This window comes from Lontra canadensis, unplaced genomic scaffold (genome assembly GCF_010015895.1).
Source record: "Lontra canadensis isolate GAN:19392208 unplaced genomic scaffold, GSC_riverotter_1.0 scaffold53, whole genome shotgun sequence".
Lineage (NCBI taxonomy): Eukaryota > Metazoa > Chordata > Mammalia > Carnivora > Mustelidae > Lontra > Lontra canadensis.
This window is the reverse complement of record NW_022631047.1, coordinates 7878359-7893179: the sequence shown is the minus strand read 5'-3', so window position 1 is coordinate 7893179 and position 14821 is coordinate 7878359. Positions and strand designations below refer to the sequence as shown.

The following is a 14821-nucleotide window of genomic DNA, read 5'->3' as shown; positions in this document are numbered from 1 at the left end:
CCTCATCTTTTCTTCCGAATATAAGCTGAATATGTATAATGAATAGATATCATTTCAAAAAGACAGAATTTGTGTATCTGAATTTAAAGGGCAAGAGAGACCAAACACCATTATCTTTTATAGTGAACTGTGTACGTATTTGTGTATGTGTATAATGAAGGTCTTTCCCAAAGGAACAGGACCTCTGACCTTGGATGAACATGCTCTCTGGTTAAGATCTTTCTTTTTCCAAATGTAGGGAGTCCAATGTGGAGCTTGAACTCAAGACCCCAAGCCAAGAGGTTGGCCAATATCAAAAGTCAGATGCTCAGCTCACTGAGCCACCCAGGTGCCTCAAGATAAATTTTTTTTCCAAGAGTTTAAAGTGATCTACAGACTACCTAAGCAGAACCTCATTGCTTACCTCTACCATCCCTTAGTTTCTTTCTTTCTTTCTTCTTTTTTTTAAAAGATTTTATTTATTTATTTGACAGAGAGAGAGAGATCACAAGTAGGCAGAGAGGCAGGCAGAGAGAGAGGAGGAAGCAGGCTCCCGGCTGAGCAAAGAGCCTGATGTGGGGGCTTGATCCCAGGACCCTGGGATTATAACCTGAGCTGAAGGCAGAGACTTTAACCCACTGAGCCACCCAGGCACCCCATACCCCTTAGTTTCTTAACTGATTCTGAGAGGTTAAATGACTCTGACAGGGTCATTCAAACTCCAGTGGCCTTTTCTAGAACCTGGCTCCTTTAGTCTTTCAGGCTGAGAAAAAAGGATGAGAGTTTTGAGATGTCAGCTTACTTGATACATCTACGTAAAGTCTGATAAATGTCTAAGTCCGTTTGATAGGCTGAATAGAGGAAAAATTTAACTACGCACATCCCTCTCTGAGATAAAATCTTCACACAGCATTTTACTGATTTTCCTCATACTCAATAATCAAGTTTACTCTGCCATTGTTGCTTTGACTAGTACTACTAGCTTCAGACCATAATCAATATGCTTTTGTCTATGATGTCATGACAATCAGCAGACCTATTTTTTTTTTTAAAGATTTTATTTATTTCTTTGAAAGAGAGAGAGAGCATGAGAGGAGAGAGGTCAGAGGGAGAAGCAAACTCCCCGCCGAGCAGAGAGCCCGATGTGGGACTCGATCCCAGGACTCCAGGATCATGACCTGAGCCAAAGGCAGTTGCTTAACCAGCTGAGCCACCCAGGCACCCATTTTTTGTTTGTTTGTTTGTTTTTTTAAACATTTTATTTATTTATTTGAAAGAGAGAGAGACAGAGAGCATGAGAGGGGAGAGGTCAGAGGGAGAAATATCTATTTTTTAAAGTATTAGAGATTGATTTTTATTTCTAGGCAAAACAAAGTCCAAGCAAAAGGATCCACAAGGGAAATGTCACAAAGCTCTCATCTTAGAATAGTTCAGTGGAAGAAGATACAGAATTTCTTCTTTGGATGCCTCAGAGGCATGATGTTCACTTAACTTTTAAATTCTAAATCCAAAAATGGTTGCCAACTTAGGGTATCAGAAATGAACAAATCACACAAAAACTATGAGCTAATAAATGGCCTTTATCATCAAAAACTCAATTTCATTAGCAGGGCATCTGGGTGGCAGTTGGTTAAGCAACTGACTCCTGGTTTTGGCTCAGGTCATATTCTCAGGGTCATGAGATTTAACACCATGTGGGGCTTTGCACTCAGTGAGGCATTTGCTTACGACTTTCTCTCCCTTTGCCCCTCCCCCACTCCCATGCATTCTCTTTAAAATAAATACATTTTTTAAAGTATCATATGGTTTCACTTATTTGTGGAGCATAACAAATAACATGGAGGACATAGGGAGATGGAGAGGAGAAGGGAGTTGAGGGAAATTGGAAGGGGAGGTGAACCATGAGAGAATATGGACTCTGAAAAACAATCTGAGGGTTTTGAAGGGGCAGGGGGTGGGGTGGGGGGGTGGGAGGTTGGGGGAGCCAGGTGGTGGGTATTAAGGAGGGCATGTATTGCATGGAGCACTGGGTGTGGTGCAAAAACAATGAATTCTGTTATGCTTAAAAGAAATTAAAAAATATATATATATGTATATAAGAAAAAATACAAATTTATCACACATGTACGAAAAACTGGAAAGTGAATTTCATAAGAATATCACTCATTTTATAAATAAAAAGCTTAAAACTACAGTGTCTTTTAATTAGCAAGTATCAATGGAGCATTAAAAACAATTTACAAAACTGCATTTTACACACATGGCTTTTTAAGAACAAATGGGATTTGTAAATCAAGAAACATATGTTAATAATGTTTCAGGTTTAATTTGCCTATAAATAAGAATTCAAATAATCTTATACAATAAAAATGCAAATATCTATACTATACAAATTAATATTATTCATTTCTCATTATGCTGTTCTCTATTTTAAAATAAAAACTCATCAAATTCCTCCAGAAGGAATTTGTGTTTAATTTTTTTTTTTTTAGATTTTATTTATTTATTTGACAGAGAACACAAGTAGGCAGAGAAGCAGGCAGAGAGAGAGAGAAGCAGGCTCTGCACTGAGCAGAGAGCCCGACGCGGGGCTCGATCCCAGGATCCTGGGATCATGACCCGAGCCGAAGGCAGAGGCTTTAACCACTGAGCCACCCAGGCACCCCTGGAATTTGTGTTTAATAATATGATCATTAAGTGTAAAAAAATTTACATGGACATATGACTAATTCCAACCTGCAACCTCACTGTTTTTTTTTTAAATAAAATAGGTTTAATTTATTTAATTTCTTATTATTATATACAGTAACATGAATAAAATTTAAATTTAAAAAAGCAGATTATTGCCAAGGAGAAAAATATATACCTGCCCAAATGTAATTTTAACATATTAGGTCATTAACCAAACAATTTAACTAAAATGGGAAAAAAAATTAATTAAAGTAACAGAATAAAGCAACTCTAAGTTACTCAAATTCTGGAATGGCTAATTTAAGAATGGTAACAATTTAAGACAAAATACTCTGGAATTAAATATATGTACATATCACCTATAATTCAACCAGTTAAAAACATGTCTTACTGTGACATTTATACTCTAGTTTCTTAAACGTGTGCTAATTGCACATACATATTTACTTGAATACAGTCTCCCCAAATTGAGAGGATATGGCAAAATGTAGTAGTGTGCATTTATCCACCTGGTTCCACATTTCAACCAGAGAAGCATCCATCAACATCCTAGTTTAGAATAAATTCTAATAAGAGCAATGTTTCTGCAAACCAAAATTCTAAACCAAAGATTCTTGCAAAAGAAGAAAGATTATGTGCTTACCGTATAGAGTTCATTAAGGACCTTCATCAAATCCTCATGAAGTTGGAATGCAATCTCTTTGCTCTATAATAAAGAAGAAATTAAGAATATTTTAAAAAGTAAAAGTAATAGAAACTTGTTTCTAAATTATATCTTAAAAAGTCTAGTGACTGAAAATAGAAGAATGTATATAATACAATGGAAGGCCAGCATATCTTTAATATAATAAACATCTTTAACCAAGCTGCCTTCTTTTTTTTTAATCTTTTTTTTTTTTCTTTTTTTTTTAATAAGTAAGCTCTGTGCCCAACATGGGGTTTGAACTCAGGACCCTGAGATCATGGGTCACATGCTCTACTGACTGAGCCAGTGAGGCCCCCCTACCCTCTTTCTTTCTAGTTACAGTATAGTTAACACACAATGTTACATTAGTTTCAGGTGTACAACATAGTGATTCAACATCTCTGTAATTCATGCTATGTTCACCACAAGCACAGCTACCACCTGTCACCACACAATGCTATTGTAGTATCACTGACTATATTCTCTATGCTGTATCTTTAATCTCCGTAACTTATTTGTTTTATAACTGGAAGCCTGTATCTCCCACTCCCCTTCACCCATTTTGCCTATGCCCCTTCCTTCCTCCCATGGGGCAACCATCAGTTTGTTCTCTGTATTTATGGATCTGTTTCTGCTTTTTGTTTTTGCTTTTTAGATTCCAGATATAAATGAAATCATGTGATATTTATCTTTCTTTGTCTCACTTATTTCACTTAGCGTAATACTCTCTTGGTCCATCCATGTTCTGGCAAATGGCAAGATCTGACTCTTTTTTATGGCCCAGTAATATTCCACTATAGATATACAACCCCCATCCCCAGCATCTTTATCCATTCAACTATCAATGGACACTGGGTTGCTTCCATATCTTGGCTACTGTAGATAATGCTACAATAAACACAGGGTACATATGTCTTTTCAAATGAGTGTTTTCATTTTCTTTGGGTAAATAACCTGTAGTGGAATTACTGGATCATATGATACTTGCATTTTTAATTTTTTTAAAGATTTTATTTTTTTTTTATTTTTTAAAAAGATTTTACTTATTTATTTTACAGAGAGAGATCACAAGTAGGCAGAGAGGCAGGCAGAGAGAGAAGCAGGCTCCCTGCGGAGCAGAGAGCCCGATGCGGCGCTCGATCCCAGCACCCTGAGATCATGACCTGAGCTGAAGGCAGAGGCTTAACCTACTGAGCCACCCAGGCGCCCCAAAAGATTTTATTTTTAAGTAATCTCTACATCCTACGTGGGCTTGAACACATGACCCTGAGATCAAGAATTGCACGTTCCAACAGCTGAGCCAGTCAGGTGTCCCTCTATTTTTATTATTTTGATTTCCGCAGTGGCTGCACCAATTAACATTTCCAGCAACAGTGCACAAGGGTCTTCTTTCCTCCACATCCTTGCTAATAGTTATTTATCTTTTTGATTCTAGCTAAATGGTCCTTTCTAGATACTAGACGTATGCACAAATCAGAGGCTGGATAGGAGGCAAATAAGTAGAGTACAATGGCTTTCCCACCACCCGAATCAGACTTTAACAAGAAGAAAAAGTAAGTAGGTTCTCAGAACACAATTTTACTTAGTTGCATTATTCATTAAAGAATCAGAAATAAGGGCACCTGGGTGGCTCAGTTGGTTGAGTGTCTGACCCTTGACTTCAGCTCAGGTCTTGATCTCATCATGAGTTCAAGCCCCATACTGGACTCCACAATGGGTGTGGAACATTCTTTAAAATAAAAAAAAAAAGGTGAATTTCAGCATCCCATCTTAGTATTGTCACAAAGAAATCTTGTGATTCCCAAAAGCTAGGTTAGAAACCAAAACAGAAATTAATTCTCCCTTTCCAAAATAACTATTTGATTGACTATAATTTTAGTTTTAAGAAAGCACTTTCAAAACAGTGAGACAGTGAGGTCACTTATCATCCATATGCTTTTGCTTCTGTATTTATTAACTTCTTTTTTTTAATGTTTTCATTTCAATCCTGGTCAGTTAGCATACAGTGTAATACCAGTTTCAGGTGTACAGTCTAGTGATTTGTCACTTTCCTACAACACCTGGTGCTCATCTGCATTTATTATTTTCATTAAGTTGAAAAAGAGTTCTATGCTTCTGCTCAGTTGTTAAACAACCAGCATTCAAAACAGTCTTCCCTAGGCTAATTCTGTGAGTTTGATGTTTGAGTATTGGCATATTTTTTCCAGCAATTCTATAAGCTATTTTAAAGGAAATAATATATCTAAATTAATTTTTATTTTATTCCTGTTTTGAGTTCCTGATAAGTCAGCTACAGAAAATGGAAAAAATGTAGTGTGGGCTTCAGCTACAATTTGAATCAAGAACAACATCCACTGGATCATTTATGTATCTCCCACCGGATGTCCGCATGGGGGGTAAGGGCCATATCTCGGCCAGCTCTGGGACTCTGGTGTCCTGCACAGTACTTGGGAACCAGGCCAGGACTAGGGGAAGGCAGGTGAGGCACCAGCGGTATGGCATGTAAGGCGGGATTCCCTCCCTGGCTAGTGGGTGCACATGGGAAGCTTCCAATAAACGCTTGCTAAATAAACCCACACACCAGCTGAAATACTGTGTCTGTGTAATAGCTCAAGTAGTTACTACATCTGCTGAAGGCTGGCCGCTGGTGAGAGAGGAGAAAGGAAAGCCACACAGGCCACTCTTAAGAAAATATAACGGGAGGGGTGCCTGGGTGGCACAGAAAGTTGGGTGTCTGACTCTTGCTTTTGGTTCAGGTCATGGTCTCGGGGTCATGGGATAGAGCCCCATGTTGGGCTCTGTGCTCAGCGTGGAGTCTGCTTGGGATTCTCTCTCCCTCTGCCCCTTCCACTCATCCTTCCTCTCTCTCTCAAATAAATAAATCTTTTTTTTTTTTTTTTTTTAATTTGGCAGAGAGATCACAAGTAGGCAGAGAGGCAGGCATAGAGAGAGCAGGAAGCAGAGCAGAGAGCCCAATGCGGGGCTCGATCCCAGGACCCTGCGATCATGACCTGAGCCGAAGGCAGAGGCTTTAGCCCACTGAGCCACCCAGGTGCCCCTCAAATAAATAAATCTTTAAAAAATGAAAATATTAGGATCTAGAGGAAACACAGTCCATCTGCAAACCCAGGACAGTCACTAGGTCAGGCCTCCCTCAAAGAAGGCCAAATGTGACGAAGCATAAACTCCTGGAAGATAAAATAGTGTGGAAAGATGACAACAGGGTAGTACCTGAACTGAGAGGAATTCAAATTCATTAGCAGCACTTGTCGCAGGGTCTTTTTGACGCGATAAAGAGTACTGCTGTTTAGCAAGCTCCGCTAGCTTCTAACATCCTTAAATTGGAGTTAGAGACTTTGTGTTTTGCTGTGTCCCTGATATGTGAAGAGGCAGGTGAAGAATCACTCAAGAGTGAAAGGAAAGTCACAAGTGAGCAAATGAAGCCAACTGAAACTCATTTTATTTTCCTCGAGTCTTGGTTACTCTGACTGTATACATTACATTGTAATCTCCGATGTCTTCAGTTTGGTGTTATTTTAATATCAAATTTCATGCAAGGATCTGGGTCACCAATTCAGAACTCTCTAATGGGATCAAAGGCCACTGAGTGACTCTGCTCAGCTGTTCACATTTCAGGTAGAAAGTCCAAAAATAAAGTATTTCTTGGCAGACTTAGGACAATAACAACAACAAAAAATCCCTTAGGTCCGATTAGCCCTGAACGAGAATATTTAAAATCAGATTGAAGACTTGGGTTTGGGGTGATAAGAGTTCTGCCAGGCTGTCCTAGGTCAAATATCTTAGAACAAGCAAGAAGATTCTTTGTACATTTCACATTTATAAGATTTCAGGTAATGGGGTAGAAGAAATCTGGCTGGCATCACGAACTGCGATCTACCAAGCATACTCTTACATTTTCCTTTCACCTTTTCCCAGAGGCCCTGAAATATAAAAAAATTGCCTGAGAGGCAGTATTCATAACGCTTAAAAGCAAGGACTCTGGAGTCCCAATGCCTGGATCTCAGGTTTCAAAGATTTTGGATTCCCGTGGGCCTCAGTTTCCAGATCTATAAACTCAATATAGTCATTGTACCTATCTCACAGGTTGATGAGAGCATACATGGCCTTTAGATTAATACCTGACACACAGTAAACATCCCATAAATCTTATAATTATTTCTTTCCCAGACACTATTTGTAATGACAACTTCCTCGAGCAAAAAGGCCATGTCATATTTTTCTTTCTCTTGATCTGCAAGAATATTTGCTGCATTGACTTTCATGTACAAAGTGGTTGGCAGATACTGGTTGATTTGATTTTGCTGTCCCTGCCCATTGCCCTGGCCATTAGGTCCCTCCAGGTGACACCCAATTTAGAAGGGCCCAAGTACTGTGTTCTAGCCCTCAGGCTTTATTTCCATCCACAGTCCTTTGCCACGCATGTACACAAAACTTACCATTTTCTGTTCCATTTTCATGGGGGTCACTAGTGGTACTCGATGAATTAATCAAACATATACCAGGAAATGGAAGTTTCCTCAAGCCAACATGAAAAGACATATACAAATCAAGAAACAGGACTTAAGGATCCATGGGAATTTCAGATGTTCTGAAAAGTTGGTGGGGAGTTCCTTTCAGGTTGGGAAACCCCTGCCTAACCTCATGACACACCAGTGAAGTTGCTGCCCATTTGCTTTAATTCACAGTCCAAATCCTCCATCATCTAGGAAGTAACTTCAAAATTAACTACTCTCTTCCCACCACAACTTCTTTAGTGTGCAAACGTTGTTATAGAACTGCACTGCATTCTGAAGCACTCATTCAAGTGACTAATGCCTGAAACATGAATTCACGGCACATCTTTTCAAATACACAACCGGCTGGACACAACAACAAGTCCCCGTCTGAGTGCTGGGCCATGGTGTCTGTGCTGTGAGCACCGAAACAGTGAAGGGATCACCTCATGTCAGCCCCACCTCAACTTTAAACATGTCTCCAGGGATGCCTGGGTGGCTCCGTTGTTAAGCGGCTGCCTTCAACTCAGGTCATAATCCCAGGATCCTGGGATCGAGTCCTGCATCGGGCTCCCTGCTCACTGGGGAGCCTGCTTCTCCCTCTCCCCCTGCCTGCCTCTCTGCCTAGTTTGCTCATGTGCTCCTCTCTGTTAAATAAATACATAAAATCTTAAAAAATATATATAAACATGTCTCCAAATTCCTACACTAACTGAAAAACAATCCTGTCTTCAAAATGCTACTCTGGACCCCAAAAGAAATGATCTTAAACCAAAACATGCCTGCTGGGGCACACAGTTAGTACATGGCAATATTAGACTAATAAATGGAAACCTTCCAATTAGAAAATATCTGGATTACTGAAGCCCGTCAAAATTCAGTAGGTTAAATATCCCTCTGAATTCTATTTCATTAAAAATTTGAAAACAGGGGCACCTGGGTGGCTCAGAGCCCCCTGTGGGGCTCTCTGCACAGCAGGGAGCCTGCTTCCCCATGTCTCTCTCTGCCTGCCTCTCTGCCCACTTGTGATCTCTCTCTCTCTCTCTGTCAAATAAATAAATAAATAAAATCTTTTTTAAAAAATTGAAAACAGTGAAGCAGATCCTTGATCCTTGTACAAGAACTGCTAAGTAAGAAAGATGATACCTCGGTATTAAGGAAAGCAATGTGTCCCCTTACAAGAGAAAATAATAACTATGAAATGATGCATGTTTGAAATCAGGTGTTTTCTATGTTATCCGAGACTGGCAGATTAAAATTACTTTGGCAGGGGCGCCTGGGTGGCTCAATGGGTTAAAGCCTCTGCCTTCAGCTCAGGTCATGGTCCCAGGGTCCTGGGATTGAGCCCTGCATCGGGCTCTCTCCTTAGCAGGGAGCCTGCTTCCTCCTCTCTCTCTGCCTACTTGTGATCTTTGTCTGTCAAATAAATAAATAAAATCTTTGAAAAAAAAAATTACTTTTGCAAAGGGCAGGAGAGTCCCTTCAACTGCTTGGGTGTGGAGTTGGAAATGGGAAGATTTAGGTTTCTTCTCCCATTAATATGAGCCTATGTTAAGTTCCTGCGATGGTAAAACTTCTAATACATTACAATAAAACTCTGAGATTCTGATCCAAAGGGAAGGAAAATGGTTAGAGCTTCAATTCAGTTGCCATTTACTGTATCCAATTTGTACACTGAGAGTTGAATACCAAGCTTATTTCTAATTATTTATTATTTATTATCGCTTTGATGTTTCGGACACCTTAGACATAAGTTAAAACGAACAGTCCCAAGGTATTTACCTTTTCACATTATAAAAATGAATTAAAAAATAAATTATTTATAAACTAAATGAAGAACTCTGGAAAAATAGAGAACAGAGGGACACAACCACCACCATTATAGTTTGGTGTTTTTCCCTCAAGCTTTTCATCTAAACGTGGGTCTGCACTGTAATCGTTCAATTATAATGAAGTATCTTTTTCTACTCTGCTTTTTTCCCCAGTAACAATACATTTCTCCATGTACTTACATAACTTTCAGAACCATCATTATTGGATTCATATTAACTATTCAGTGAATGTATATTAACCATTCTTCTATTATGGTTACTGGTTTTTCCATTACTATTTTCCATTAATCATTCAATCATTTATTTACTTATTCATTCACTTTTACCAATCTGCCTTAAGCACTCTTAACTATTATCATAAATGCTGGCCTGAGGGCATATCTTGCATTTTATGTTGTATCCCTAAGATCAATTCCCAGACATGAGATTAGCACGCTGGAAGTACTGACATTTCTAAGACTCCTGATACATATCAGAAGATCATTTTCTAAAAGGGTTCTAATGAATTTGTATCGCTTCCAGAACAACAGTGTCACTCAACTCAGAATCTGGGGTTCATCCAAGATTCACTTCTCCCTAAAGGAGGAGTCACCAATCCTCTCTATTCTGGCTGATCCATTCTTCTGCATACCATTAGAATAATAAAAAAAAAAAAAATCTAATTATGTCCTTTCTCTGAATAAGCCGTCCAAAGGCTTGCTCTAATTTTTCAGGATAGAGTTCAAAATTCTTAAATCACCCGTAACCTCCCCTGCCTACCTAGCCTACTTCACCTTCACAAATCTTAAACGATATCCTTCAGCCTGGTCATAAAATGTCACCTCACCTGTCCTGATTTCACATTTCTGTATTTTCTCCAGGCTGGCCCCCTCTACCAGGACTCTCCTTTCTTTTCTTCCCTGTTACAGTCCTGTCTGCTACTCGGAAAACCTTCTCGTAATTTCACCTTGCCTCCCAAAGAAAGAAATGACATCTTCCCCTCTCTGTGATTTTTTAAAAAAGATTTTATTTATTTATTTTAGAGAGAGAGAGGGAGAGCATGAGAGAAAATAAGCAGGGGGGAAGGACAGAAGGAGAGGGAGAAGCAGAGCAGGGAGCCCAATGCGGGCTTGATTTCAGGGCCTTGAGACCATGACCTGAGCTGAAGGCAGACACTTAATGACTGAGTCACCCAGGAACCCCGCCCCCCTTCTCTGTGATTTTATAATATGTTCATTTTTCACAATCCCTAGGCTGCATAATTTAGTGGGTAAGAGTTTATACTCTAAAATCGAACTGCCTATTTTCAAACCTGTTATAGTCTGTGCCTAAGTTAAATAATTTTGTGAGACCTCAGTATATTTTTCAAGGGCAAAATGGAGACACCAGTAGTTTCTACGTCAGAGTTTTATTGGGATGGTCCTTGTTGCTACTTAACACAAAATGTGGCATACGGTGAATGTAAAGCTGATGCTACCCACTAATATTACACTTAACACATTTCTTTCTCTCCTCACAAACAAAGAGCGTTTCATTGAGAGCAGGCACTATGGCCCAGGGCCTGCCTAGGTAGCTGGCATACTACGGATTCTAGATACCCATTTCTTGGATGATTGGCCCAGACCTGAGTAAATAAAGCATGGCTTCTGCCTTCCCCAGTTTAAAATCTCATGGAAAAGCCAGACATGCCAAAACAGCTTTTTATACAGAGCACTGTAATAAGCACTATGCTGTGTGGGCCCTGGCCAGGATCTCTAATCCTGGAGTCCCGCAGGCTTGCTACCTGAAACTCCCAGAAATAAGAGAGAGAAAGGCAGAAGAAAGAGCATAATTAGTAAAACCACATGTCAGTACACTGAGCAATCAATCAATGATCTACATGGTTGGATTAAATGACCAACTCAGAGGGTTTCTGGCTTCTCACAGAGGAATTTTTGAAGTAAATCCATTGTGATGACCAGAATCCCGACCTTATGCTGAGTCAGAGAGAGAATAAGAGGGAAAGAAGAAAACCAGATTAAATATTTAATGAGAAGATTTTAAATGACTTTGGTGTCTCACGCTCAGTGAGTTTTGGATGTAAATTTTGGTTAAAAGGGTCAGTCCATCCTTCCACAGTGTGTGTGCTTTTAAGTTTCCAAGGCTCCTGTTCATGTGTCTCTGTAATAATAGATTCTTCTAAATCATGCAAATTCAGAAGACAGAAGCAGCAGCGTCCTCCAAAATGCCTAATGGGGAAAGTTAGGATGGTCTTAATGGTCTGAACCAAGATTCTGGTTAACATTTAATAGTGTTTCTGTACTTTTCCCTTCTCTCCGTCAAGTGACATGGTTTTGTGTTTATTACAACGCACAACTAAGTATGAATGCATGGAATTAGCCTCACAATCTACTTCATTTCTGAGGAGAAAACCAAACAATATTCTCTTAGACAAACTCCATGCCATCAGAAAATGTAGGAAAATCAGAATCATAGATCATGGGAAACAGAACATCGTTCTGAAATAAGATAAAACTTAATTTACAAGGATGTATCTGGAACATCTCCTAGAATATTTACTAATAAATTGCTAGGCAAATGTGGCATTTGGCATCTATGTGAAAAATGTCTGCTGTTGCTTGTGTTTAGCCTGAAAGCCAACAATCTGAAAGACGTAAAATTATGTATACTGTCACTTGTAACCTCCCAGGTATAAAAGCACCAGAACAGAAAGATTGAGTAACTCAAGATTCACATTTAAAATCTCACAAGGAATAAAGGAGAGGGGACAACTATTTTAATCTTCAGCTTGTATTTCCTCAACTCTTCAAGAAACAATTTTTCATGCTGGGGTTATTTCTCTACTCAAATGGTGATAAATTAGAAATATCTTTTCGGTGTCAATAAATGAATAATCACTTATGCAGATATTCTCAGTAGCTGATATAAACAAACCCACCCAATTAAAAACAGAATGGTGATGAAATTCTGGTTCAGACTGTAATATAATTAACTAAAAATATACGAAATGTGTATTTCCACAGCATTTTCCAATATGCTGAACTTTACAAAGATTTATCAATGCAAACTTTATGAGCACTTCTTTTTACTAGCATAATAAGAAAATGTTTATTAGCATGGAGAGGACATAATAATATATTTTCTATGGTAGACGAACCTGAGTCTACAAATGTCTCACCAAAGCCAACTGTCTTTCTTGCCTGTGGTAGACGTTATGTGCGGGGATCCTAAGCCACACTGCTTCTCAGTGTGACCAAAAGCTTCTATCGATGGCACAGTTGGCTGGGGTTATGAGTGTAGTCTGTGGTGAAGCCAAATAGACCACATTGTGTAGGGAACCACATTGCATAAGATTTCAGTCTTAATAGCACTGCAGTAAGAAAAATCCAGGGACTACTTACAGAAATACATCAGTTAAGTAGCTTTGCTCATTTATAAGTCATCCATTGAATTAGTAAGCAAAAGGCAGAGATTCTTTGAGATACTAATAAAAGTTCATTCATTCATGTGCTCACTCATGGATTCACTCATTCATTCTACCAGTTTTTAGGAGTATCTTCTATGTGTCAAGGTTAGAAAAAGTGGCCTTTCAGTCTAGTGACTGAGATAAACACAACCATTTCAATCCAGTCTGATTTATGCTTATTCAAATAATCTGAACCAAGTAAAATCTCTACACACAAATCTTGAACCAAACTCAAAATTTAATAAACTAATCAATTTTCAAGAATACAACCTAGGGGCCCCTGAGTGGCTCAATCGGTTAGGTGTCTGCCTTTTAGGTCATGGTCTTGGGGTCCTGGGATAGAGCCTTACGTTGGGCTCCCTGTTCAGCAGGGAGTCTGCTTCTCCTTCTCTTTCTGTCCCTCTCCCCTCTCTGCTCGTGCTCTCTCTCTCAGATAAATAAAATCTTAAAAATAAAAAAAAGAATTTAAATCAGAATCTTCCTTTACTGCTCTATATTTAGCCTAATACTAATAGTACCATCTCAGAACTACAAGTGGTTAGTTGGTCTATAGAATTAGTCATCTATTTAAGTAATGGATGGAAAAAGAAAAATATTCCCACAGGTAAGTGTCCTTTCATCAAGGACTTGGCTTCTTGAATACAACCAGAGAAATTTAGCAAATATTTGTGGCTAGTGGGCAAATGTACATGGGATGACAGCCTACCTGAAAGGGGAAAAAAAACCCCATAACCTTCAATAGGTCTAGGGTCAGACTATTTAAATATCTTTTACTTCTCTGAGCAGTTTCCTCATCTGTAAAATAGAGAATATTACAATATCCAGTTGACCTCAGAACAATGCAAGTTTGAACTACATGGACCCACTTATATGTGAAGCTTTTTTGAAAAACAGCTGTACAAAAACAGTACAGTACTGTAAGTGCATTTTCTCTCCCTTATGACTTTCTTAATAACATTTTCATTTCTCAAGCTCACTTTATTATAAGAGTATAGTAAATTATACGTATAAAATATGTATTAATTGGCTGTTTATGTTCTTGGTAAGGCTTCCAGTCAACATCTGGTTACTGGTAGTTAAGTTTTAGGAGATTCAAAAGTTATATGCAGATTTTCAACTGTGTAGGGGGTTGGCTCCCCTAACCCTCACATTGTTCAAGAGTCAACTGTATACTCCCTAAGGTTCTTACAAGGATTAAAGGAGATAGTCATTGTTTGTGCCCAGCAGAGTATCTGGCACATTTGAAGATCTCTATAAATGAAGGTTCTGTCGTAATGTTGCTATGTCACATTATGCAGTGTCACATCCTTGTTTCATCTCATGAAGTCACCCTCCATTTTTCTACATGCTGGCACAAGTGTATTCATAGTGACTTTCAACTCAGTAGTCTGAGATGGTCACTTCAACATAATTCAAGACTTTCTTTCTAGAATGCTTAAATTTTGTTTGAGGTACCATAGCAAGGAAGATGAAGTCCATTTCAAAGCTACAACAGAGCAAAACGCCACGGAGCTCCCTTGTTGGTATCAGACTGGGGTAACTGTTGGAATGTCTTCCTTAGGCTAAGGAACTTGTCTCCCCTCATGTTTTATCAATTGGTCTTAACTCCTATAGACTTACAGAGCTAGTTAATGTAAGCTATCTTCTATAGGACAGGTCTTCAAATACGCAAAGA

General features: G+C 38.8%; 1 protein-coding gene across 2 annotated transcripts in view; it reads right to left on the bottom strand.

Annotated features, from left to right (window-relative positions):
- Positions 1 to 14821, bottom strand: part of SRGAP1 (SLIT-ROBO Rho GTPase activating protein 1) — a 273423-nt gene that overhangs the window by 99891 nt on the left and 158711 nt on the right. For both annotated transcript variants that reach the window (XM_032874653.1, XM_032874654.1), the window contains exon 4: positions 3314 to 3376. In XM_032874653.1, the coding sequence (XP_032730544.1) occupies positions 3314 to 3376 (63 nt within the window). The remainder of the gene's footprint in view (positions 1 to 3313; positions 3377 to 14821) is intronic.